Source organism: Gossypium arboreum, chromosome 3 (assembly GCF_025698485.1).
Source record: "Gossypium arboreum isolate Shixiya-1 chromosome 3, ASM2569848v2, whole genome shotgun sequence".
NCBI classification, from domain to species: Eukaryota; Viridiplantae; Streptophyta; class Magnoliopsida; order Malvales; family Malvaceae; genus Gossypium; species Gossypium arboreum.
In genome coordinates this window covers 138006939-138034539 of record NC_069072.1, presented here as the reverse complement: position 1 = coordinate 138034539, position 27601 = coordinate 138006939, and the positions used below count along the sequence as shown (strand labels likewise).

General features: G+C 33.8%; 5 protein-coding genes, 1 long non-coding RNA gene and 1 pseudogene across 8 annotated transcripts; 5 read left to right on the top strand and 2 right to left on the bottom strand.

Annotated features, from left to right (window-relative positions):
• Positions 1-423: 423 nt before the first annotated feature.
• Positions 424-2416, top strand: LOC108475082 (acetolactate synthase 1, chloroplastic-like; annotated as a pseudogene).
• A 3260-nt stretch (positions 2417-5676) lies between these two features.
• Positions 5677-7911, top strand: LOC108476256 (acetolactate synthase 2, chloroplastic-like). The gene has a single exon (XM_017778409.2). It carries the CDS (start codon positions 5740-5742, stop codon positions 7717-7719), a length of 1980 nt encoding a protein of 659 aa, XP_017633898.1. The 5' UTR covers positions 5677-5739; the 3' UTR covers positions 7720-7911.
• A 712-nt stretch (positions 7912-8623) lies between these two features.
• On the top strand, positions 8624-11568 carry LOC108474814 (protein FAR1-RELATED SEQUENCE 12-like). Of its 3 annotated transcripts, none has more exons than XM_053026070.1 (3): positions 8624-8756; positions 9741-10288; positions 11021-11568. In XM_053026070.1, exons 2-3 carry the CDS (start codon positions 9776-9778, stop codon positions 11195-11197), a joined length of 690 nt encoding a protein of 229 aa, XP_052882030.1. In that variant the 5' UTR covers positions 8624-8756; positions 9741-9775; the 3' UTR covers positions 11198-11568. The 3 variants fall into 3 exon arrangements, with proteins under 3 accessions (XP_052882030.1, XP_017632325.1, XP_052882029.1); XM_017776836.2 differs by having other exon boundaries at positions 8652-8935; XM_053026069.1 differs by lacking the exon at positions 8624-8756 and adding an exon at positions 8822-8923.
• A 1076-nt stretch (positions 11569-12644) lies between these two features.
• On the top strand, positions 12645-16449 carry LOC108474476 (uncharacterized). Its single transcript, XM_017776413.2, has 5 exons — positions 12645-12819; positions 13637-14226; positions 14578-14733; positions 14854-15222; positions 16192-16449. Exons 2-4 carry the CDS (start codon positions 13669-13671, stop codon positions 15193-15195), a joined length of 1056 nt encoding a protein of 351 aa, XP_017631902.1. The 5' UTR covers positions 12645-12819; positions 13637-13668; the 3' UTR covers positions 15196-15222; positions 16192-16449.
• A 1055-nt stretch (positions 16450-17504) lies between these two features.
• LOC108475389 (protein FAR1-RELATED SEQUENCE 2-like) lies at positions 17505-20932 on the bottom strand. Its single transcript, XM_017777349.2, has 3 exons — positions 20817-20932; positions 18711-19288; positions 17505-18074 (listed from the first exon to the last, which is right to left on the bottom strand). Coding segments are annotated over exons 1-3 (780 nt in total). The 5' UTR covers positions 20818-20932; the 3' UTR covers positions 17505-17873.
• A 1991-nt stretch (positions 20933-22923) lies between these two features.
• On the top strand, positions 22924-25447 carry LOC128290678 (uncharacterized). The gene is made up of 2 exons (XR_008280466.1): positions 22924-23013; positions 25198-25447. It is a non-coding gene; the product is annotated as an uncharacterized LOC128290678 (long non-coding RNA).
• A 565-nt stretch (positions 25448-26012) lies between these two features.
• Positions 26013-27017, bottom strand: LOC108475663 (calmodulin-like protein 7). The gene has a single exon (XM_017777647.2). The coding sequence runs from the start codon at positions 26778-26780 to the stop codon at positions 26328-26330; it is 453 nt and encodes a 150-aa protein (XP_017633136.1). The 5' UTR covers positions 26781-27017; the 3' UTR covers positions 26013-26327.
• Between the last annotated feature and the right edge of the window lie 584 nt (positions 27018-27601).

The window sequence follows — 27601 nt, the reverse complement described above, 5'->3', positions numbered from 1 at the left end:
TTTTCTCTTTTATAAATATACAAAATTTTTGTCCAATTGTAAAGAAAAAAAACCTTGTGTATGTCATCACATACTTAAAGAAAATAAGACATGTAGGGACTAAAAATATATATTCAAAAAGCTGAGAGACCAGAAAAGATCAAATAATAATAGAGGGAGTAATCTATAAAATATATATATAATCAAAGGGCCTTCTATAAATTTGATGCTTTATAAAGGGATAAATCATGTCATAATTGCTGTTAAATGGAATCCAAATTTAGGAACAAAATAGGTAAAGTTTTCAAGTCTAAAAAATTCAGGATTAAGTTGGAAAAAGTTACCAAATTTAGGGACTAAATGTTAATTTATACAATATAAGCCCGGCACGGCCATAGCCACACCTATAAAAGCCATTCATGGTCAGAGTTTCCTTTTCTCGCTTTCTCGACTCATACATAAACCAATGAAAATACCTCTTCGCAAGCCTTCATCGACCATGGCGGCTACCGCCAAGGAGGTCACCCCGATGATGACATCCCCTTCCAGTGACTTAGTTTCCCGTTATGCCCCTGAAGAGTCCCGAAAAGGCTCTGATATCATCGTGGAAGCACTCGAACCTGAAGGGGTCAAGCACGTGTTTGCTTACCCGGGTGAAGCTTCAGTGGAGATCCACCAAGCTTTAACCCGGTCCAATGTAATCCGAAATGTCCTTCCACGACACGAACAAGGTGGGGTCTTCGCCGCCGAGGGTTACGCGCTTTCCTCCGGCCTTCCTGGCTTTTGCATTTCAACTTCCGGTCCAGGGGCGACTAACTTGGTGAGCGGTCTCGCCGATGCTATGTTCGATAGTATCCCTCTAGTGGCAATCACCGGCCAAGTCCCTCAGAGAATGATCGGCACCGGTGCTTTTCAAGAAACTCCCGTTGTTGAGGTAACAAGGTCTATTACAAAGCATAATTATTTTGTTCTTGATGTGAATGATATCCCTAGGATAGTTAGTGAAGCTTTCTTTTTAGCTACCTCGGGCAGGCCAGGCCCTGTATTGATTGATGTACCTAAGGATATACAGGAACAACTTGCTGTTCCTAATTGGAACCAGCCTTTTAGATTGTCTGGTTATATGTCAAGGTTGCCTAAGGAGCCCAGTGAGGCTCATTTAGAGCAGATTGTGAGGTAGATTTTTGAATCTAAGAAGCCTGTTTTGTATGTTGGTGGTGGGTGTTTGAACTCTAGTGAGGAGTTGAAGAGGTTTGCCGAGCTTACGGGAATACCCGTCACGTGTACGTTGATGGGTCTCGGCTCGTTTCCGACTTCGGATCCGTTGTCGTCGCAAATGCTTGGGATGTATGGAACTGTATATGCTAACTATGCTGTGGATAAGAGTGATTTGTTGCTTTCTTTTGGTGTGCGGTTTGATGATCACGTGACCGGGAAACTTGAGGCTTTTGCCAGCAGGGCCAAGATTGTGCATATCGATGTCGATTCAGCAGAGATAGGGAAGAATAAACAGCCTCATGTGTCGGTTCATTCGGATGTCAAATTGGCATTGAAGGGGATAAACAGGACATTAGAGAGTAAAGGAGCTAAGCTTAAACTTGATTATTCGGGTTGGTGGGAGGAGTTAATTGAGCAGAAGGTGAAATACCCTTTGACTTATAAGACCATTGGTGAAGTAATTCCGCCTCAATACGCTGTTCAGCTTCTTTATGAATTAACCGATGGGAATGTGATTATAAGTACCGGTGTCGGTCAACATCAAATGTGGGCTGCTCTACAAGTACAAGAGGCCGAGGCAATGGCTGACATCTGGGGGATTTGGGGCGATGGGGTTTGGATTGCCTGCTGCCATCGGAGCTGCTGTTGCGAATCCAGGGGCTGTTGTCGTAGACATCGACGGTGACGGAAGTTTCATCATGAGCGTCCAAGAGTTGGCGACGGTCCGCGTAGAGAATCTTCCCATCAAGATACTGTTGTTAAATAATCAGCATTTAGGCATGGTTGCTCAATGGGAAGATAGATTTTGCGAGGCAAACAGAGCTGATTCGTATTTGGGCAACCCGTCCAACAAGTCTGAGGTGTTCCCAAACATGTTGGAATTCGCAGAAGCATGCGAAATACCTGCCGCTTGCATTACAAAGAAGGAAGATCTGAGAGAAGCGATTTGTAAAATGCTGGAAACACCCGTACCTTATTTCTTAGATGTAATCATCCCGCATCAAGAACATGTCTTGCCTATAATCCCCAGAGAAGGGGCTTTCAAAGATGTGATTACTGAGGGTGATGGTAGAACAAAATATTAATTTTAATGAACATCAAACATGTGTTAGTCATAATGTATTTATGAGCAGTAGTCAATAAGCATTGCTAATTTTCTGAACAGATAATGCATGCATGCATGTATGTACACATACATATGAATGTACGTTGAATGAAGTCTTCTCACTATGTTTTGTCATCTTTTGTTTGATTTTAGAAATGTTATCCTTATAAAGTGTTATACTCAGTCAGAAATAAATAAAAATAAGGTACATCAAGATCAAGAGGAAGGTATTGGATATAGGAGAAAGTTGAAACAAGTCTTATATATATTGTGAGATATAAATTCGAGGTATGCTTAAATTGTGAAGAAGTGAAAAGTGATAGGGTCAAAGTGTGAATATTTAAAAATTAAGGGGTTAAGTGTAAATTTTAAAAAATAAAGGATTAAAAGTGAAAATAACCAAAAAGAGGAAAGTTCATAAATGGAAATATAAAATTTGACATGGTTATTTAAAAGAAAGATAATTTTAGAGAAAATTACCAAAATGCTCTTAAATGTGTGGATAAATTGGATAAATTATGACCACTAAATTTACTTAACTTTGAAGTTTAAAATATGAGCCTTTGAATTATAATAATGATATTGATGATATTTTATATTATTTGATTAGTTAATTGTTATATTATTTGACTCGAAAAGATTCGAATATTTTTTCATTCGTAACTAAACTTTAAAAGAAGTTTAGAAATTATTTCATTAGTTTCAAAAGAATTTATTTATGTTAAAACAAGTTTTGAAAATTGATACTCAAGTAGTCTTAGTGACCAAATATTACCTTCCTTATTCGAGATGCATCGGTTTATTTGTGTTACAACCAGCAGTGACAAATCCAGGGGGCTGGCAAGGCCCCGACCCCCCTAAAATAAAAATTTTTTATTTAGGTCCCTTAAAATTTTAAATTTATAATGGTAATTTTGCACTTTAGCTCCCCAAAGATAATAAAAATTTGAGTTAATCTTTTAAAAATTATAAAGATATAGGCTATTAATTGCGACAAAGAATTTAATTTTGCCCCTCCCACCCGGCCTGGTGTGCCAAGGCTGCCAACAAATCCTCAGCTAACTCCATTTCATAATGCATTATGGTGCTGGTTCGGGTCTTGTCTAAGGTGGTCTCAGTGCATATAGAGAGAAAATTTCGAGTTCAAGTTCTGAGTACGTCCAAATCAATGCAAATAACATGCTGGTGCAGCTACCACTACAATATGCTTAAATAATGTATTACTTGTACCCCTTGTTGCATCATAGTAATATGTGTTTTCTTGAAGTTTTCCTGTATCAAAATCCCTTTTCTACGCATATCCAGACATGGATGTATGATCCTATAAGGACCCGTTGTACTAAATGGTTCTTACTATTACCTGAACTGATTTTGAACTAAGGATAATAAAAAGACCAAAACCAAACTGGCATTATCTGTCTGTTGAGTTTCTCATATACTTATTGTTCGGCTTACTTCCGCACGTCATGCTGCTGAAGGTAACATTACTCCCATTGCCTTTGCTTGACGTTCTGGTTTATGCAGGGTATACTTTCATGGGAATGTGTTTGGCTGTCCTCGGAAGGATTGTATGGAGAAACTCGTACTACTTTCTGATGCCGTGGATGTACTTAGGCGTGGGAGTCTTCTTGGTGAAGGTGATGAAGTGAGTCCTCTTCTCCGAGGTTAGAAGTTACAATTTTAGTTTTTGATAATGATAAATGATGAAACTATCAAATGAAAAATGGAAGATCACCTTCAGCAGTGGTTTATAAGTCTGAGGAAGTCAAATTTCTGCTGCATTTGTTGCTTCATTTTCATCTCGGGGTCCGATCCGGGCTCAGGGAACCTTCTTAAGGTATATAACTATAAGCTTTGAATTCCGTCTTTAAACCGTCTTGTCCCTCGACCATCAAGTGCTTCATATCGAAACCAATAGTCTCTTTTGTACCCTGGTGCAGTGGCTGCATACGCTTGTAAAGTCACACGCAGGGTTCAAAGGTGACACCCGCGTATGAGGCAGTTGCACGGACTGCCCTCGTGCTGCAGGTGTTGCAGCCTATATAAAATCATTTCCCCCTACTTGGACACAGCACTATCAAATCTGCAATTGTGACCACAGGTAAAGATGTTATTCATTCTTAATGTAATTCGCTACTTACAATGTTATCATCATCCCTTACACTCCTACTTGCAATATATGATAATCTAGCAAAACCGATGAGCTGGAGGGTAAACATCGATGCCGAGTTCGTCTATGGTGCGGGTCATCTGAAGGGTTTTTTACTAAAATATTATAAAAAAAAATACGAAAATAATATATTTAAAAAATTATGTATTAAAAGGATACATTTAGGGTGGTCACGCCTGGTGCATAGACGGCACCACTCTACTTTGACACAAAGAAACTATTAAAAAACACTATTATATTAAAAAAAAACAAAATCTGTTAAAAAAATTGATGTGACACTGGTAGAGGGCAAGCCAGAGGCGGCACTGGAAATCTTCTGACAGAGGCAACACCAATGAAGCTTATGCCATTGGTGGCACCCACACCCCTAAACCCCTTCTGGCTCTATTTAAGTTAAAAAAAATTTAGCACGAATTTTTTTTAAACAATGTGTTAAAAAAAGTAATATTATTTCTGTTCAAAAAATAGTAATATGTTAAAAAATAAAATAAAATTTACCTTTACTATTTAATTTTTTTCAAATTGATCTTTATTTATTTTTAAGTTAAATTAAATTAATTTTTAAAAATAGTTAAATTGTTATTTTATTAAATTATTATTTTTAATAAAATATTATATTTTAATACCTAAATGTACTATTTTGGTACATAATTTTTCAAATATTTTATTTTGGTATTTTTTTATTATAATATTTTAGTGAAAAACCCTCATCTGAATCTTGCAACAACTGAAAATCCGGGCCTTGTCTACGGCATTGACAAGATGTCACGTACAATTTCTATGCCAGGGAGGCCTCATTTAGTTGGCACAAAATCGATAAATCGATCCTCAATGCTTCCTAGATTCGGCTACGATGCTCCTAACGACCCATCGATGCAACCTCAACATGAAAAACGGCAAACAGTCAACTGTAGGTGTTTTCAAGCAAAGAGTCCCCAATATAGGTCCTCCATCTATGTACAATGCTATACCATTAAGGCTCTTAAAGGACTGCAAATCACGGTTAAATCGACAAGCCTCCTCTTCACTTATCCGTTGCAGAATCGGAGTTTTAAGGTTATAGTTAGGCTGAAAGAAGGATTTAATTGATATGAACTAATAACTTGAGGACTTAATTAGAATATTTTAAAGTTTTAGGATTAATTAATATTAGATCATAGTTTAGGGACTTCTTGTGTAATTAATCCAATATTTTAGGGAACTTTAAAAGGCTTCTAAATTTACTTTCCGTATCAAAGAAGAGTTCATTGCCAAACTCCCATTGACCATGGCGGCCACCACTGCAAATACACCATTACACAAGCCCTCTCCTTTAGCTTCCTCCTCCAAATCTTCAATACCGATTTCCAAATCCGTCCTCCTCTTTCGAACAATCCCTGGAAAGCTCACGCCGCCGCGTTCCCTCTCCGTTTCCAGCTCTCTTTCACAATCAAATACCACCCCCGGATCCACCGCCTCCGCCGTCACCCCAACGAAGGCCCCTACCCATGATTTCATTTCCCGTTATACCCCCGACGAGCCTCGAAAAGGCGCCGATATCCTCGTTGAAGCCCTTGAACGTGAAGGGGTCAAGGACGTATTTGCTTACCCAGGTGGAGCTTCACTGGAGATCCACCAAGCTTTAACACGATCCAAACTGATCCGAAATGTCCTTCCACGACACGAACAAGGTGGGGTTTTCGCCGCCGAGGGTTATGCTCGCTCCTCCGGCCTTCCCGGCGTTTGCATCGCAACTTCCGGCCCGGGAGCAACTAACTTAGTGAGCGGCCTAGCTGATGCGATGATCGATAGTATTCCTTTAGTAGCAATCACCGGCCAAGTCCCTCGGAGAATGATCGGCACTGATGCTTTCCAAGAAACTCCCATTGTTGAGGTAACAAGGTCTATTACAAAACATAATTATCTTGTTCTTGATATAGATGATATACCTAGGATCGTTGGTGAAGCTTTCTTTTTAGCTACATCAGGCAGACCAGGTCCTGTTTTAATTGATATACCTAAGGATATACAACAACAGCTTGCTGTTCCTAATTGGAACCAACCTTTTAGATTGGCTGGTTATATGTCTAGGTTGCCTAAAGAACCCAATGAATCTCTACTAGAACAGATTGTGAGGTTAGTTTTTGAATCTAAGAAACCTGTTTTGTATGTTGGTGGTGGCTGTTTGAACTCTAATGAAGAGTTGAAGAGATTTGTTGAGCTTACGGGAATACCCGTCACTACTACCTTAATGGGTCTCGGCTCGTTTCCTAGTCGGGATCCATTATCGTTACAAATGCTCGGAATGCATGGAACTGTGTATGCTAACTATGCTGTTGATACGAGTGATCTTTTACTTGCTTTTGGTGTTCGGTTTGATGATCGGGTAACCGGGAAACTCGAGGCTTTTGCCAGCCGAGCGAAGATCGTGCATATCGATATCGATTCAGCTGAGATCGGGAAGAATAAACAGCCTCATGTATCGGTTTGTTCGGATGTTAAATTGGCGTTGAAAGGGATAAATAAGATATTGGAGAGTAAAGGAGCTAAGGTGAAACTCGATTATTCGGCATGGAGGAATGAGTTAAACGAACAAAAGGTGAAATACCCTTTGAATTATAAGACCTTTGGTGAAGCAATTCCGCCTCAATACGCAATTCAGGTTCTCGATCAATTAACTAATGGTAATGCGATTATAAGTACCGGTGTCGGTCAACATCAAATGTGGGCTGCTCAGTTTTATAAGTACAAAAAGCCTCGTCAATGGTTAACATCTGGGGGCTTAGGGGCGATGGGATTCGGATTACCTGCTGCCATTGGAGCTGCCGTTGCAAATCCTGGGTCCATTGTTGTAGACATCGATGGTGACGGAAGTTTCATGATGAACGTCCAAGAATTAGCAACGATCCGTGTAGAGAATCTTCCCATCAAGATTCTATTGTTAAATAATCAACATTTAGGCATGGTTGTTCAATGGGAGGATCGATTTTACAAGGCAAACCGAGCTCATACGTTTTTAGGCAACCCATCCGACGAGTCTGATATATTCCCAAACATGTTGAAATTCGCCGAAGCATGCGGAATACCCGCTGCTCGTGTGACGAAGAAGGAAGATCTCCGACAAGCGATTCAGAAAATGTTGGAAACTCCTGGACCGTACTTGTTAGACGTAATCGTACCGCATCAAGAACACGTCTTGCCTATGATCCCTGGTGGAGGGGCATTCAAAGATGTGATCACGGATGGTGATGGAAGAACAAAATATTGATTTTAATGAACTTTCTGTTATATGTATGTATGAGCAACCATGGAAGCTTAGCTGTGGGCTAATAATCTAGTTTTCCTCTTCTAAGAAACTCAGGGTATACTTTTATGTTGTCTTGAAGTATATGTGTTTGTATATTTGGTTACGAATATAAAGATATGATCTTTTAAATACACGGAAATATTAGAATTAGAATTTTTTGTATTACGTACGCCAAATTCAAGTTGTGGCTATATAATACATTAATCTAAATTCGGGATTGCAATTTCGATGAAAATAGTCCTTCTATTATTAAGCGGATTAATATAAATTTTAAACTATTAAAAAATTAAATAAGTTTTAATTTTAATAAGTTAACATTAATGTATAAAAATATTTTTTCAATTACAGTTCAAATCTAAAATATTAATTGTGTTAAATAGTAAATCATATTTTTTCAAATGGTAAATGTTAACTTTATTCCAATTTAATCTTGTTTGATTTTTTTTAATTGTACATAAACTAAATTGATCCGATTTATAATAGAAGGACTAATTTGATCATGTCACTATAATAGAGATCTCTCGGTACATTCACCTAAATTTGAGATTTATTATTTTATTTAAAAATAAAATTGAAATTTTTACCTTTCGATTTAAAATTTTAATATGATAATTGAAATTTAGTATTTTTATGTCAAAATTTGTCAATATAGCAATTGATAAAGTTATTTTTGTTTATTGTAACATGTGATTGATGAAAAATTAAAATTTTAGATTTGAAAATTTTGATAGAAAATAGTAATGATATTAAATATTTGATTAGGATTTTTTTTAATTTAAAAAATTATAAGATTAAAGTGTATGGACTAAATCTCAAGCTTTGCCAAATCACAACGACTTGTACAGAATTTTGGCCATATATATAATTCATGGAACCATTCTAACGGACCGGACTTTGGAGGCAAACCGAGTTTTATGCGGCTTTGCCCAACCAAGTGCAAAGCGATAATCAAGCGTAGTCAAGTCCACTCGTTCTTACACGTGCCAATATTGCATTAGGTAATTATAAAGCATTTTGACTTTATTGTATGTCAAAACCAATATACTCTCGCCACGTCAAGTTCTTTTTGCGTCCCTATAATCCCTACGCTGATCTCGCAACCCCCAAATGTTTTCGCCCTTTTCCGATTACCTATCGATCATCAATAATTTCATCTCCATTAACGGTATAATTTCAAGTAAGTTTATACTATATATATATATTTATATATCAGTTTCTTTTAATTAATTTTTTGATTACTTGTTCATCTATTTTCTCTTTTAATGGAGGAACTAATTGTATTTTTGCTTTTTTTCGTTTGAATTATTGATTTTGTTTTCTGTTTGATTTCCGAGCAAATATGCGTGTATGCGAGAAAGTTTAAACTTTGAATTTTTATTGGGTTTTATATATTTTTTTCTTTTCTGGTAATTTTACTTTTTCCCCCATTTTCTCCCTTAAGAATGTAATTAGCTAGTAAAGTATAGCATTAGGGCCTCGTTTTTGTAGAATTATTTGATGGTTTCAATTAAATTTTATGCATACAAATTACAATCTGTTTGGTTGCTAGTAAAATAAAGGAAAATTAAATAGAAAAAATGACTAAAGGAGAACTTGTATAATAGTATTGACTTCATGTTGGACTCGAGAACTTTTAAACTAACATAGCTTTATTGGCATTCAGATTCAATGTAGGTTCCATTGGATGCAATTTGTTAAGGAAATTTATTCGTGTTCGATTTTTGATCTTCGGATGGATTTTGTTCGAATTGGTAGATCGGAAATTGGAAAAAGAAAAACGAACTAAAAAAAGATAGTTATATCAATCTGTTGCATATTACTTGAGAAGCAATATAATGTAAATGTTACTATGTAGCAACTTTAGTGGAGTTAGAATGTGTTGAGTGCTTTTTGACCTCATCGGAGATGAGTTTATTTATGTTTCTCTGCATGCTTTGGTTTCATCTTCGAGCAATTGTTGGAAAAAATGCTTGTTCTTGCAGTGGAGTTCCGGGTTCATGGTGATGGTAATGGTGGCATGATGTTGAATCCAGTCCAAGCAGAGGCTAGTAGTAGCATGGAAAATGATAATGAAACTGGAGAAAATCCTGTTGAAGGAGTTTTTCAACCGGGTTTGAATGAAAAGTTGGATCGAACTTCTCCGCAAAGGGATGACATCCCAGAGATCGTTCTGGCTGATGAGCCTTACGTCGGTCAGGAGTTTGAATCTGAGGCATCTGCACATGCTTTTTATAATGCATATGCCACGAGGGTAGGATTCATCATTCGTGTGAGCAAACTTTCCCGTTCGAGGCGTGACGGATCTGCTATCGGTAGGGCTCTTGTTTGTAACAAAGAAGGTTTTAGAATGCCTGACAAACGAGAAAAAATTATGAGGCACAGGGCAGAGACGAGGGTCGGATGCAGGGCAATGATTTTGGTGAGGAAAGTAAGTTCTGGTAAATGGGTTGTCACAAAATTCGTGAAGGAACACACACATCCTTTAATGCCCGGAAAAGGTCGAACAGATTGCATTTATGATCAGAATCCGGTCAGTTTTCACTTTCATAATAGATTCGTTTATGCTCAAGTCTGTTGATATATATATATATATATATAAGTGAAATATCTTATAGGAGAAGAAGCACTGACCTTGTAGTAGCTTGAATACAAGTAAACAGATTTTTTATGATGCAACTGTGTGCATTTCCTTTCTGGTTTCTAAAATATCTATGCTTGTTCTTTTCAGTATTGGGGTAAAGCAATTTCATTTACTTTCACCCGAATATCTATAATTGAAGATGATGTTTCGTATTAGCTGAGACCAGTTTGTTCTTGCTGATTGGAAATTGAACTTTTTTTCTCTAGTTGGGGGATGGATATGGTTGAAATATAGTGTAAAGGAGAAGGCATGGTGGAAGGGATACCGATACTTTAGAAAAGAGTCGGAGCAACATAGAAATATGTGACATTTGAAGTCTGCTAGTGTCGTAGGTTAGAATTAACATTAATAATTTCATAAAATCTGTGTTCTTGTGTGATGTTGTTCTCGTATTCGTATTTCATTGGAGCTTGTATGCCCTAACTTGAGCCGTAGTAATACGTGCTTTCGAAGTTTAGCTTTTATGAAGTGTTGTCTTACAAGAATTGTTCGACGTAACCGATAACATCTTCGCTGCAAAACTAATATTGAGGATTGCCTCAGTAGACATAAATGCTGCTTTTTTGTGTATTCATTGACTTTTTGTTTACTTGTTTCTATCTATCTTGGTTCTTTTTGCAGAATGAACACGACAAAATCCGAGAATTAACACATCAACTGGCCATTGAGAAAAAGAGATCTGCAACCTATAAAAGACATTTAGAATTGATCTTCGAGCAAATCGACGAGTACAACAAAAGTCTGTCAAAGAAGATCCAACACATAGTCGACGGTGTTCGGGAAATTGAAAACAAATAGCAGCTGAGTCGTGTATAGCTTCTGTGTAGCTTTTTTATACATTGTTGACAAGATATAGGACCAAAACTGAAACCAAAACCAAGTATAGCGTTACGATTTCGGGTATACGCTGGTGTTTATACGATTCAGTTTTCATAGAAAAGCCACATCTTGATATTGTCGTAGCTCTTTGCTAGACTCTAGCTAGTTGTGTTGGATGCCAATCCTTGTGCTTTTAAGGACTAGGATCAGTCAATGTACAGTCTTTTGAGTCCAGCTCGTGCTTTTTCTTTTTGGGTAAATTGCACCTAAGATCACTAAACTATCAATACATTTACGTTTTGACTATTTAACTTCTAAAAATTATAAAATGGTCACTAAATTATTTGAAAGTTTTCATTTAAGTAACTATGTTATTAAAATTTTTGTTGTACGGTTTTCTCTGTTCTTACTATCTACACCAATCAAAAGCTTTTCTTCCTCTTTTCTTTTACAATTGAGTTTTTTTTTTATGAAACATTTTTAAATGTAAGAAATATGCGAATTAAAATCCAAACAGTTTTCTTCTTCGATCTTTGAAACTGACCTTTAGACTTGGATTTAAGGTATGCATTACTCGTCGATTGATATTGATCCACTGTACCGATTATTGAAACGTCTTTTGGAGCTCACTAGTCAGATTTTAAAAAAAAATTAATAGCTCAATACCTAAATAAAAACTTTCAAATAATTTAGTGATAATTTTATAACTTTTAAAAATAAGTGGCTAATAAACTTACTAATAGTGTAGTAACATTGGGTGTAGTTTATCCCGGGTTTAGTGTTAATCATCTTTTAAAGGTAATATTTATTTGAATAATTATATAAGCGAATAGTTACATTTTTGTGGAGAGAATTTTGGTCTAATTTCCATAGAAATTGTTTTTTCAAAAATCAAGTAATATAATTTCAATCGATTTTGAAAATGAGTAATTAAAGATAATTAATCACCATATGAATATTTTTCTAGTAATTGTATAATAATTTTATTGGCATAATAATAAATTTAGCCTTCAAAATTTATATATTTTGTCAATTCGAGGTGTTGATTAAATTTGTTTAATCAAGACCAATTTGACATAATGTATAAATATTATGGATTAAATTTGTTATATCAAGATCAATTGACAATATATGTAAATACTAAGGGCTAAATTTATTATTATAGTAATAACAAATATGTACAATTATTAATTTATCCATAATTACTTATTTTTAAAATTGATAGAATTAATTTGCTTATATTTATTAGAGGGACGAATTTACTAAATGAAAAGATGTATTTTTACCAATTTAATTTCATCTAAAAAATCATTTTGACTCTTGAAACAAAATTATATAAATTAGTTTACTTTTGTTAATATTATTTTTGAAAATGTAGAATGTAAAATAAGAATTATTATTATTATTATTATTTATGACAAAAAAAAAAGCATAAACAACTCACACGTTGCGGGAAAAGATAAGCAGAAACCCTATTCTATTCATTTTTTCTCGCTCTCTCTTTATTTCCACTGTCAGTAGCCGTTTTTTTTGCTTCCCGCTCCGCCGCCACAGCCATATTTTTGGGCGCTAAGGTTCTCATCAAGCTCTGGTCGTCTTTGGTAAGTTCAGTTTCATGCGTCTCTTTTTCTTTATTGAATCAAAATAGGTAAGTATTTTCTTATAAAATTAAAAGAATTTAAACACAATCCTAGATAAACTTGGGTATTGTGTATTCAGGGCAAGAGGGATTGAATTTGTAACAAAAGAAATAGAAATTTAAGGTGGGTTTCTCGTGTAGAATCTCCAAAGGATGAAGTGATTTCTTAAAAACAGTTTTAACTAAAATTTTCTCCGATGACTTGCTTTTTGGAGATGGATTTATGAATAAATGTTGTTTTCTTAATTTGGATGCCTTCAAATATATGTAGATGATTGAATTTTGTGTTGTTTGTTTTGGTGCTTATTTGCTAATTTTTTGAGTAATATGTACAAAATTAAAAATTTAAGGGGTTTTTATTTATTTATAAAATTATAGGCTCCAAAGGATAAAGTTTATATTTTTTTTTATTAATGAACAGTTTAGTTTAAAGCCTTCTTGAATTACTTGCTTTTTGGTTGTGGAATTGTGGATAAATGCTTCAAATATATTTAGAAGAGTGAATTTTGTGTAGTTTATTTTGGTGCATATTTGCTAATTTTTGGTGGAATATGTAAAAGATTAAAAATTTAAGGTTTTTCTTAATAAAATTATAGGCTCCAAAGGATAAAGTTTTTTTTTTTAAATGAACAGTTTAATTGAATAACTTGTGTTTTTGGGTGTGCTGTGGAATTGTGGATAAATGATTAAAATATTTGTAGATGAGTGAATTTTTGTATAATTTTTGCGGTACTTATTTGCTAATTAAAGATCATTTGTGTTTGTTTTGATTTTCAAAGGTTTGTACTTAGCACATTACATATCTGTGAAAATGAAGAAGAAAATGATAGCTATTGGTTTCGAAGGATCAGCCAACAAAATCGGTATCGGTGTTGTAACATTAGACGGCACCATTTTATCGAACCCACGTCACACCTACATTACTCCACCCGGCCAAGGTTTCCTTCCACGTGAAACTGCTCAACACCATCTCCAACATGTGCTCCCATTGGTTAAATCGGCTTTAAAAACAGCTGAGATTACCCCCGATGAAATCGACTGTATTTGTTACACTAAGGGTCCGGGTATGGGTGCACCGTTACAAGTGTCCGCAATTGTCATTCGGGTTCTTTCACTGCTATGGAAGAAGCCCATTGTTGCGGTTAATCACTGTGTTGCGCATATTGAGATGGGAAGGATTGTTACTGGGGCCGATGATCCTGTTGTGTTGTATGTTAGCGGTGGGAATACTCAGGTTATTGCGTATAGTGAAGGACGATATAGAATCTTCGGAGAGACTATTGATATTGCTGTTGGGAATTGCTTGGATCGGTTTGCTCGTGTTTTAACCCTTTCGAACGATCCAAGTCCTGGATATAACATCGAGCAGGTACTTTAAAAGACGTTATATCATGTTTTTCAAGTTCGTAAACATTGTTGCAGTCATCTACTGTTATGCTGTTTTGCCACTGATTGAATACTTTTAGGTCGATAATGCAGTGCACGCTTCATACTTTTGAGTGATTTCAGCCATTTCGGATATGTCTTCCTGAAGCTTGATTAAGCATTTAGTCGATGTTTTCGGGCTTCTTTTTGAGACAAATTAGATGCTTTTAGCAGCATTTCCATATTACTAGATTTGTTTATTGTTTCTTTTGTTGGAATAAAGTTTTTCTCAGACAGCCTAATGTATTTCCAGTTTTCCGTTAAACTTTTCTGATATGATTTTCTCCATTTCCAGCTAGCAAAGAAAGGTGAAAAATTTATCGATCTTCCATACGTGGTCAAAGGGATGGATGTTTCATTTAGTGGAATATTGAGCTACATCGAAGCTACTGCCGAGGAGAAGCTAAAAAATAACGAATGCACCCCTGCGGATTTATGCTACTCCCTTCAGGTGAATTACCCTTTTTCGTTCTTTACGTCAAGATTATATTCAGACTAGGTTAAGTGTCCAAGGATCCTTTTACAAGCACTGTATCATATGGTTTTCAACTTATTCTACAATACATTACAGGAAACTCTATTTGCAATGCTTGTGGAGATTACGGAACGAGCAATGGCTCATTGTGACTCGAAAGATGTTCTTATTGTTGGTGGTGTGGGTTGCAATGAGCGGTTACAAGAGATGATGCGAATAATGTGTTCCGAACGAGGTGGGAGATTGTTTGCAACTGATGACAGGTACTGCATCGACAATGGAGCGATGATAGCATATACAGGTCTCCTTGCCTTTGCTCATGGGTACTCAACACCACTCGAGGAATCAACATTCACCCAACGGTTTCGTACTGATGAGGTGCACGCAATCTGGAGAGAGAAACAAGAGTCGGGTGACTTGAGTGCTCTTCCGGAATGAGGAATCTAAATGCAAGTTCCTATTAAGGTATAGATGTTATCTGGTCTTTTAATCTTTATTTTGTTGTTTTAGAAAGTTTCAAATGGTTAAGTTTCAAATTTCCAAAGTTTCGTATTTACTAAACATAAAACCCTATTGTTCTCGATTCACGTGTGTCGAATATGATTCATGTGTGCCGAATATGAGTATGTGTCTAACACAGGCACGTTCAATTTTTCCAAGGCTTTTCCATGTACTTGAAAGGGGTTTAGAAGGTCATATCCTCAAAACTATGTTCGAAGCTGTGTCGGATAAGGTGGCAGTCTAGGGTACTTAAAGAAAAATTGAAGTTCCTGTTCCTGTACTAGGAGTAAGATTACATTTTGCTCTCTCTACTAAAAAATGGGTAAATTAGTCTCCCTACATTAGTTCAAAAAGCATATTGGTCTTTTCTGTTAAAAATTTTATTCATTTGTACAATTAAAAATTGGTGTGGTTATTGAAATAACCCGATAGTGATATGTGGTATATCATGTGTACATCATGCTAAAAATGAATACAATTTTTAACAGAAAGACTAATTTGCTCTTTGATTTAGTATAAGGGCTTCGATGGTATTTTTACCGCCAAACCTAGAGCACTAGTAGATTTCATGCGCCTATGAAATATATTATTTTCATCGGGTCATATGTTATCATGCTTATCGGTACCATTGTATCATCAGCCATGTTTCTCCTACTCGTTTTTCTTATACACATGTTCCACCCATATAGTGACATGGATATGTGTTGTAACCCTTGAACGAATCTCCAAATACACGGAAAAACTTAAAAGGAAACAAATATACTCGTGTCATATACATACTCGTACATGATACTCTCACCTGAGTTCGAGTAACAATAGTTATGATCAAATCTAATCGAGTTTAGCATTTATATAGTGTTAATGATTTGAATAAAGTTCCAAATATTTTCCTTACAACAACATGCTACATGTTTTTTTTTTTTTTCCAACCAGGTTTCCATGATTGTGTTGGGATCAGGATCTTGAAGATTCAGAAATGATTTCATGTATTAATTATATTGTTTTGTAGTAGACTTTACTAGGCAAAAAGTTAAAGAACAAACTTTAACTCTGTATTATGATGAATATGTCTGAATATGTAAATCATGTTCTGAATTTGTTTATTTGGAATTGGTAGCTTGAAACTTCACTTTTTTTTTCTTCTTTTAGAATTACCTCAAAATTGTATTTCCTTTAAGTTTTGCATTATAATTATTGTTTTATTATTACATTAACATTAATATTTGTTCAGTGAAATCTAGTTAGATGTTACATTATGCGGACCGAGTTATCGGATTGATCCAAGATTCAAACTTGAAACCTTTAAGTTAACAAATCATTCTAAGATTCGAGTACGAGACCCGTGAACAAATCGTTTCAAGATTTAAACTTTAATGCTAAGGTTAAGAATGTTGAGTTAACGAATCATTTTGAGATTTAAATTTGAGATTTCTAAAATTTTAAAGAATTGGACCTTTTAATTTAATTATATGTAGAAATGCTAAAAGTCAAATGAATATTTTAATACTAGATTATGGTACGTTATTTCATCAAGAATATCAGTTTTATTAGTACAAATGAATTATTATTTTTATTTAACTATATAGATTAGTTTATTAGTTTACCCATTTTTTTGAATAGAATGACAAAAGTACAATTTGAGTTTTAATATAAGTGCTTTCATAATAATTTTCCTAAAATGTGACTTTGCTTTATTTTGGTTTGGGATAAAAAAAATTAAAACATACTTTGATTTGATTGCCCAAATGTGAAAATTCCAAGGGCTAAATTGGGTTTATGAATTTTTTAAATAAATGCATAAAATTTAATTAATTAATATAATCACTTTTAAAAATAATATCCAATCCTAGGCATAACCCATATGTTTGATTCTTTATATTTCATTAAATATTCATGTTGATACATATTTAAATATGAATATGAGAGGCAAACGTGTCATGGAGGTCCTTGCAATACGAGTCAAATTGTAAATTTTCTTTATAAAAAATAGATAAATTAATCCCTACACATTAGAGTAGAGAGTAAATTAATAATTTTTGTCAAAAAATTTATTCATTTGTACCGTTAAAAATTAACATGACTGACGAAATAATCAAATAGTGATTTGTGACGTGCCACGTATATCTTATGTTGACGTACAATAACCGTTTTTTAATAGAAAAACTAATTTATTCTTTAATCTAACATACAAAGACTAATTTGCTCATTTTATTAAAGAGAACAAAATGTAATTCAACTCTGGATACTTTTACCGAATATGGCAACATAAATTTCTAAAAACTTTTGAAATACATTAAATATATATGTATAAATATCTTGTGTCCCGATCTCTCATTGACCATAAAGATTTAACAGCATAAAACCAATGTACAAAACCTATGAGATCTACACAACAAAAATAATATACTTGCGAGAAGTTACTTACCCTTTTTAGAGATTTATCGAAGGGTAGAACATCATGAATGCTACAAAATAATGGATGTGATGATCTCTAGATTCAACCACACCGATGTTCCGAATGGCACCCTGGATCGTTTTCGAAAACCGGTGTGTTTGTTCCTCGATGGAGGCCAAAAAAGGCACATAATTCTCCATTATCTTGAACACCATGAATGCTACAAATTATGACTGTGATGATCTCTAGATTCAACTTCTTTGATGTTTCGAACCACACCCTCGACTTTTTTCGATAACTGGTTTGCTTGTTCCTCGATGGAGGCCAAAAATGCACATAATTGTTCCCTACAAGACACTAATTCTTCATTTGCCTGATTCAACTTGGATGATAATTCCTGGATTTTCTTATCTTTGTCATCCTGATGCATAAAAAAAGAACATGGTTGATTTAATTTATAAGCATGTACTAGGCAACGTTGAAAAAACCAAACCGGAGGTCCAACCGATTGGACTTTTGATTCCATATTTGACCGGACTGCTCAATCATCTTGAAAATTTAAGATAATAATAAATTCAAAGAATTCAAAGTTGAAAAAAAAATCTGGTTTTACCAGTTTTTAACCGGGTTTCGGTTCCTAGTTCCCGGTGTTTTTACTGGTTTTGGCCGGTTCCCTAATTTTCCGATTCAACATACATAGTTGAACCACCGACCAACTTCAACAGGTTGAACAGACAGGTCTGGTCTGGTTTTTTCGTTCATGGGACTCAAATATGTATATGTACAAGTATATTCAATTTTTTCTAGGATTTTCACGTATTTGGAGGGTCTTTGAAGGACTACCCGTGTCTAGATAAGCATCAAACGTAAGTTCCGGACACATGTACTTCAAGAAAAACGAATAGTCGAAGCAACATAACAATCCTCTATCTCTCCAACAAGTAAAAGCAGAACAGTAAGAAATATCAGCCTAATTCTTTCAAACCAAAAATGGAGGGTAATAGTAAGAAATATCAGCCTAATTCTTTCAAACCAAAAATGGAGGGTAATAACTTACAGTATATGGTTGATCTTTTCCTGAGGTAACAAAAAGAGGATGATTATGCTCCTTAACGAATTTCGTGATTATGTATTTCCCGGGTTTCTCTCTCTTCACGTTCATCCTCGCCATGCACCCTTCTCGTTTGCTCTCTCGCTTTCGAATCCGAACACGAGTACTCTTTTGTCTGTTCTGATTAAAACCTTCTTTGTTACATGCAAGTCGACGATGGATGATCGATCCATCGAGCTCACACTTTCGGGACGAGATAATTCGTGTTAAAAAACCCATGCGTTTAGCGTAATCATCATAGAAAGCTTTTGCTGCTTGCATGGATTCAAATAGCATACCCTCATATGGTTCTTGGTTTAGGTTGAGTTTGCATAATCGGGATTCATCTCCTGCACAACTTTTTGTAACTAGAATTTTTTCTTCTTTGCTTTTTTCGATTTCAGTTACACCGGATTCGCCATCTAAACAACTTTCAATGATTAAAACTTTATCTTCTTTGCTTTTGTCAGCTTCGCTGATGCCAGATTCACCTTTGATACAACTTTCTGTTATCACGATACGTTCCATGAGGTTCTCCTTTTCCACTGCAAACCCGGACAAAACAATTTATCATATGCCAATAATCACAAACACAAACAACCATAATTTGTAAACATATCAGCATTCTGGAAGTGTGGAGTTATCGGCTTTCAAATAGCCAATAACATACAATGGTCTACAAACATTAGCACAATTTATACATTTACTTGGCGAAAAAAAGCACACAATGGTACTCAATATCATAAACATAAGCTTCAGAAAACTGGTAATAATAACAACTTATTTTACAAATCCGATATCGTTTATTGACTCGAAATTTAGTGATCAAAATCACATAGTAAGTTGAACAGAAACCCAGCAATTTTTTACATTTAATGCTTATAGAAACACCCACAAATAGTAGTGTAAGTGAGACAATGCTTTTGACTCGAAAAAAAGCTCTGGTTCAATTCAGTCATTCTCGAGCTGAGTCGAGTTCAAGCTATTGAACGAGCGAAGTTTCTTAACACTCAATTTGAGCAACTCACAAACTTAATCAAGCTCGAGCTTTTACTACTTAATCCAAAAAAATTGTATATGTAACAGACTCAAGCTCGAACTTGAGTCAAACTGAGTCAAACTCGAGCTTAGATACACCCACAAATACTAGTGTGAGACAATGCTTTTGACTTGAAAAAAGATCAAATTCAATTCAGTCATTCTCGAGCTGGGTCGAGCTCGAGCTATCGAGCGAGCCAACTTTGAGTATCTCAATACTTGATCTGAGCAACTCGTTAACTTAATCAAGCTTGAGCTTTTACTACTTTATCCAAAAATTTGTATATGCAAATGGACTCAAGCTCAAACTCGAGTTTGAGGATATAAACAGTGTAAACAAGCTTAAATCGAGCCAAGCTCGAGCTTAGATAATGGCATTCAATTGAGCTCAAACTGAGCTTCAAGCATCAAGTCTCGAATCGAGCTCGAGCTTCTGACTGTTCCAGCTCTGCTCGACTCTATTACAGCCCTGCTGGCCACAAAAGAACATGCACAAGCGCACATATGTATATACATATATGCATAAGCTAAATTTAACATTTTCTTTCCTTTAGCTGTTTGGGAACAGGGAAAGAAAGTGAATAAAAAATTTAAATTAAGAACTTTTAGCATTTCTGGTTACTGGTTAGGTCAAGCGAGTCAAGTTTTTCCCGAATTTTCTTTTTTTCTTTTCAAGTTATTTCCATTTTTTTTTCTATTTATCTGAAGAGTAAAAAATTTTCAATTTCCTATATTTTCCGTGCATTTTCCAAGGAACCAAAAAGGTGCTTAGTACATTTAGCGGCAGCTAAAAGATACAAAAAAAAAAAAAAGACGATTTACTCCGTTTAACTAAGCTACAATCCAGTGGTTTTCTCGAGAAACAAACAGGGAGATATCGCATATATAACCACTAAAAAGAATTCAAATTTGAATTTCAGGAATAAATCTAAAAAATTTGGAAAAAGTTGAATCGCAAAATCGAATTAGAAGAAACTAAAATGCAACAGCAAAGAAAAAATATTATTATTTTTAAAATATATAAAAAAAACTTACTTGAGTTTCTTCTTCTCCTTCTTCACTTATTATTGTAGAGTGGTTGACATGTTGAGATAAAAAAAAGCATTTAAAATTTCAAAGAGAAAAAAGAAAAAAAAGGCTTTTAAGTGAATATTTTGGAGTATTTAAGGCTAATCATTAAATAATTTTTTATTTTTTTGGTATTTTCCATTTTGGAGAAAATTCTTACTTTTTTCAACAAAAATACATATTTATTATTTTATTATATTTAAGTAAGTTCCTAGTTTATTTTCAGTTAAATTTGATTAAGAAGAGGCTAAAACCAAAACAAAATTATTAATTCATTCTTTTAATAGTTAATCTCCATTTTATTGATTTCATTTTGTTATTTTGTTATAAATAAAAATAAAACTGTAAAAAGATAAATAAGTAAATATAATTAAAAAATTAAAGGAATTTATATTAATTTTTTTTACGTACCTAAATAATTTATTTTTGTAATTAATATCAATATCTGTTTTATAATTTATGAAATGTATTTTTTTGAATTTCCTAATTGTTTTTTTTAATAATGTCATCTTTAAAATTTAAAATTTAATTATGAGCATAATAAATTTTACCACTATATTCATCGATTGCTAGTTAATTTAATTCTTTTGTTAAATGAAAAAAGTTTCCTCTCAAAATAGAAAAACGATCAATCACTCTACATACAATCTTAATTCGCGTTGTTAGTTGTCAATCTCATCTTATGTATTTGCACTGGAAACCTAGAGCTAATCATGGGTTAGGTCGGGTTTGGACAAATTTTAGGCTCGGATTCTGCTCGAAAATGGATCTACAATTTTATCCAAGCTCAATCCAAAAAATGTTAGAACCCGAGCTTTGCATGGTTCGCTCATATTAATTTTTTTATATTATTTTTTATATAATTTTTTTAAAAATAATATATCAAATACACTAAAAACATTAAATAAATGTTTATCAATAAATTAAAAATGAAATTTTAAAAATTTTATACTTAAATAACATTAATATAGGTACAACTTAGCAAGAAAATGTCTATAAAATAGTAGCAAAATTAACAATAAAACAAGAGTTATATAATCCAAACAATAACAATAAAATAATGTAATATAATAACAAATTCATAACAAAACAACGACAAACAACTTACCCAAAGCCCGGTCCGTCTAAAAAAAAGATTTTTTTTTCTAAACCTATTTTTTAAATTTATATTTTTGTCCAAATCTTCCCATATTTCAGATAAACCTTTAGGCCAAGCCAAATGACCTTGCCCATAATCAAGTTTATTAAACCTAGTGCGAAAAATAGGAAGAATACAAAAGGAAATTTTTAGGACACATTTCTATCAACTAATCTAGGCTTTAGTATGAGGCACTCATAATCATATGCTAGATATGACGAATGAAACTTAAGTGGAAGAGGCCAACATATACATGAAAATGACACATTTCGACACTGACTTTCCAATAGGACCCAATTTACCTTGAATACTAGCGCAATAACCTTTCTTATCCTAATCGACAAGCCAAAATCCTCCCATCTCTTTCGGATCAACGAGAAGACATCATGTAACAGCCCGTTTTTTTAAGGTTGATCGGAACAGTAGTTTCGGGGCCACTAAATCCGAACGAGTAAGTTGGTAAATATTATATTTAATATTTACGAGTTAATTGTGATTTTAAAAATGTTTTTGATATTGTGATTTTTGTTTTATAAGCGATTTATTAAGTTCAAGTGATATGACCCTAAGGTCAAGTGGGTTTAAAAAATGAGGTATCGGTACCTTGTTTCTATAAACCGAGTCGTAAATATTTTTATAAATATTTAAGTAGTGGCAATAAGATGGTATTAAAGTTTTGTTGAAAAATTTTATCGTTTCGATAGTTAATTAAACAAAAAGGACTAAATTGTGTAAAGTGCAAAAGTTGTGTTCTATAACCTAAAGGCATTAAATAGATATAGAACTTAAAAGTAGAAGTCCTTATTTGGTAATTAGCCCATTAAAGAGATAGTGAGATATGATGGCTTGGCATTTGGTGTAATAAATAAAGTGTATAAAGGTTAATATTGTAAATTGGTTAAAAATAATAATAAAATGGATATAATAAAAGAATCAAGGTGTCATCTTTTTCATTCTCTTTTTACCAGCCGAATATGAAGGCTTGAGAAGCCATGGAAGAAGCTTCCAACTTTCAGCTAATGCATGGTAGGCATTTCTAGTCCTGTTTTTAATTATTTTTATATTTTCGGGATCGTTGTTGCTTAATCTATCTAATGAGGGGACTATTTTGCAAAACCATTGAATAGTTTGATATTTGCCATTGATGAGTATAATAGGGCTTTGAAGTTTAATGGAAGAATATGAGTCCTTGTTGATAGTTAAACACTTTTTGTTAAGTGAATTTTTGTGAAATTGACAATTAAGGGCTAAATTGATAAATGTGAAAACTGTGGTTAAAATGTCAAATAAATGAAATGTGTGGGCTGCTAGAGACACTAGTGATATTCGTCTATGGTAGAATTTTACTCAATTTCATGAATTTTCATTTTTATGATATAGGGACTAAATTGTAAAGAAGTTGAAATATTAGGGGCAAAACTATAATTTTTCCATAAATTGAATTTTGGACTGTTTTGATACCATGAACATTTGGCTAAGCTTAATTATGGTTAAAAATGGTTAATTTGCATATTTTGAGCTCAGGGCCTAAAATGAATAAAAGTAAAACTTTAGGGGTAATTTTGTAAAAATGACAAAAATGACCAAATTGTATGAAATGAGGTGTTTTAATGTCTAAATTAATATACTGAATGAAATTATTAATTTAGATCAAGATCGGGTGGAAAATCGAGAAAAATGAGAAAATTACCAAAATGCCCCTAAACTTTGGTATCTCTACAATTTAGCCAGGTAAGTTCGTATGCAATAAGCATTGTTAAATTGATGTTTCTAATGCTTTAATATTGTATAAATTGTATATACGTGAATATTTTAATGTCTGACGACATATTGACAAAATGTGGCATTTAGTGTGCGGGGCAATCAAATATGGTACTCAGTGTACGAAATATTGAGAATGGCACTTAGTGTGCGAGATATTGAAAATGACACTTAGTCTGCAAAATATCGAATGATTAGGAGGAAATTATAAATTGTGATTGAATGATTAAATAGAGCAAAGTGAAGCAGTATACATGCTATATTATATGAATTATTTATGAGACGACTTTATAATGGTGATATTTGGGCTTTGAGCCTAGCAAGCTTTAAGTGGTGAATAATATTATCGGGTTTAAAACCTAGCGGGCTAAATCTTTGGTGATTTGATAAAAGTCTAAGACTATGAGACCTTGTGTTAAATCGACAATTGAATTTGTTCAATGCATTAAGTTGGCCAGGTATGTGATATATTCTTATGCATGTTAGATCGATTGGACTTGAATCATGAATGTGAAATGAGAAGCATAGGTGAAAATGCCTATGTCATACATGTGAGTAAGGGCAAAACCATCGTAAATTATCGATAAGGGTGGACTATGTGCGGAATCATCTTATAATTGCTAATTTGAACGGTTGTGTGCGAATCATTGAGCATGATGTATTGTATTGAGATTATGCTTGAGTGAAATTATAGATATGTGATGAAATTGATTGGTGATATACATGTTTAAATAATGTGAATGCAAAGAATGTGTGAAAGAGTAAATTTGTAATAAATCTGCTTGGGACAGCAGCAGTAACATGGATTTGGAAAATCACCATAAATTGTTGGAGTTGAGTTAGAAGCTAAATAAATTATGTAATTAAATCTTAATGAGTCTAGATTCTTATAAAAGAAACCGTGTAAACAAAAGAATTGCTGATAATGAGATATTTGAAGTGGCGTGGGATAGAGTCAAATGACTTTGGAGTCCCCTGTTCTGTTTTTAGAAAATCATTATAATTTGTACAAAAATGGTTATAAGATAAAATTTATATACTTAGACTCCTTAATGAGTCTAGTTTCAAATTAAATCAAATAGAACATATTTTTAATTCCGTACAATGAGAAATTTGATTCGTAGTGAAAGGTGGTCAGATTAGTCAAATAGTGAAACAGGGGAAATTTTAAGAAAAATCTGGTATTGATTGGCCAAACCTAAAATTCTGAAAATTTTATGGATGGAAGATATATGCGTCTATTTTCAGGGAAAATTAACGGTAATTGATTTGGAGTTTTGTAGCTCCAGTTATAAATAATTTAGTGACTAGTGCTCAGGAAGACAACTTGTAGTGAATTTGTGATTATGTTGTAAACATTGATAAAACTTGTTAATGAGTTGCTTATTGTTTTCTTATGAACTTACTAAGCGTAAAGCTTACTCCCCTTTTCTTTCCCATATTCCCTAGGGTTGCCAGGTTAGCTCGGGTTGGAGGCCGTCAGAGATATTATCACATTGTCAAGTCTACGCTATCGGCGTAAGTAAATCTTAGTGTTTCGAGTCTATGGCATGTATAGGGTTGTAAAGTTGAGTAAGTAAATGATACAAGACTAAGATATTGGTAAATATTTAATAATGCCTCATGAATATTTTGGGCCTTGTAAGCCCGATTAAAGGATAATATACGTGTGTATGAAAAGTTTAAAATTCATCAAAAATTTTTACGGTCTAGTTTTATATAAATGGATAAGTTTAAATCTGGTAGCACCTCGAACCCTGTTCCGGTTAGGGATACGGGCGAAGGGTGTTACACATCACACACATGATGAAGCATACTCACCTTTCATATTCATTGTAAAAGATCTTGGCACCATCTTTGTACTCGAATTGTGGTACCTTCATGTGGTGCTACAAAATAACACAAAGTCCTACTACTATTAAAAGGAGGTTAAGATTTAATCCGGACATGATATGAGAATATAACTAAAAAACGACATGAATATATCAACATATCAAAATCTATATAAGGTAAATTATCAATGTGTTAGAATTGCACAATAATACAATACAGATATACGAATTTTCATGCCTATGTTTATCGGATTGTAAAGTACTATCATTTCCCATTATGTAACTCAAAATGAACATTTTAGTTATAACTAAGAAAAAATTGAACACAGATGTGTTTTTAAAATCAAACAAGCTATCAAAGACTCTTGTTTTATATTATTCAAACTTTTATTTTTTTAACAATATTTAGTTAACGATATCGATCAAGTATAGTTTATAAGATAAAAATACTCCAAATATATATATAAATCATATTCTTATTAAATACATATTCATAATCAGACTCATTCCAAATCCGAATAATTTTGCCTTTCATTTTAAATAAACATATTATATATCAATATACACTTATACACTATCCCAAATCAAATTTTACAACCCCTAAAAAAGAACATCACTTATCCCATTACACCCTCATATAGATTTCCGTACTACGAGTTCGAGTGACGGTTGGCAACAATCGATTGGTTGGTGCAGTCGAAGCCGAAGACAAAGATTGTATTGATTTGTCGGAGATTGATCCCTTTGTCAAGTTAATGCACTGAGACCGCCTCCTTTCATCATTTGTTTGAATTCGCTAAAATTAACCCTACCATCACCGTCTGCATCCACTTGCATTATCATCCTCTTGCAATCCTCGGCCTTTTCCCCTTGTTTGAGCCCTAGAGAGACCAAAATGGACCCCAATTCATCGATGGAAATGTAACCATCTCCATTCTGATCAAAAACCTTAAAAGCTTCCTTTATATCTTCCTCTTCATCTTTATCACTCATGATGGATTGATACAACTCACCGAACTCGTCGAAGTCGATGCAATTGTCGCCATTGACGTCGTATTTTTCGATCATTTGGATTAAGTCACCTTCGGGAATAAAGATACCCAAGCTCTCCAATGACTCGATCAAGTCTTTCTTCGTAATCTTTCCATCTCCGTTCTTGTCGAACATTTGAAAAACCCTTTTCAACTCCGTCTCATCCATTCCAACAAAGATGCCAATACCGATATCGATATCGACGTCGGTGCCTTGTCGGGTTTCGAAGAGGAACTAGAGATGTATGTTTTGATTGGGTATAGAATTAATCGAAGGCAAGGAGAAATTAAGTTTTTTTAGAAATCAAATAATACAAAATATGATTGTTTGTATGGTGAGAAAATCCTCGAGAAAATAGTTAGAATTGAAAGGAAAAACAAAACGCTATTTCCATGGTGGGGAGAAAATTTAGATGCAACAACACCCTTTTTAGAGAAGTGTAAGTTGGGGGAGACTAATCAAATTAGGTGTGACATTATTTATATTATGATTTTTAATATAACCTAATGTTTTTATATTAAATTAATGCTTATTATAAAGTTTATGAAAACGCGTTGTTGTTTATTATATTATCATGTATTTTTTAATTAAAGAATTGGACCGTCGATAACGGATCTTAGGAAATGGAAATAATAAAATAAAGGTTTTATTAGTAAATTAATCCCAAAATTATATCTCAATTTTCAGATTGATCCTCAAAGTGTTTTGGTCAAAATTATATCTAAACTATCAATTTTATTTCAGTTTTAAAAGAATTACAATATCATCCAATAAGAATATGACACATGGCATGTTCTTATTGGATGTTATCATTTTTATAAAATTAGACAAAATTAATAGTTTAGGTATAATTTCTTATTAAAAAAACTTTAAAGACTAATACGGTAATTGAGGTATATAAGGACCAAATTACTAATAAATCCTAAAATAAATTTGATAAGGTTTTTGCCATTGCATCAATGCTTTGGTTGACAATTGATATGATATAT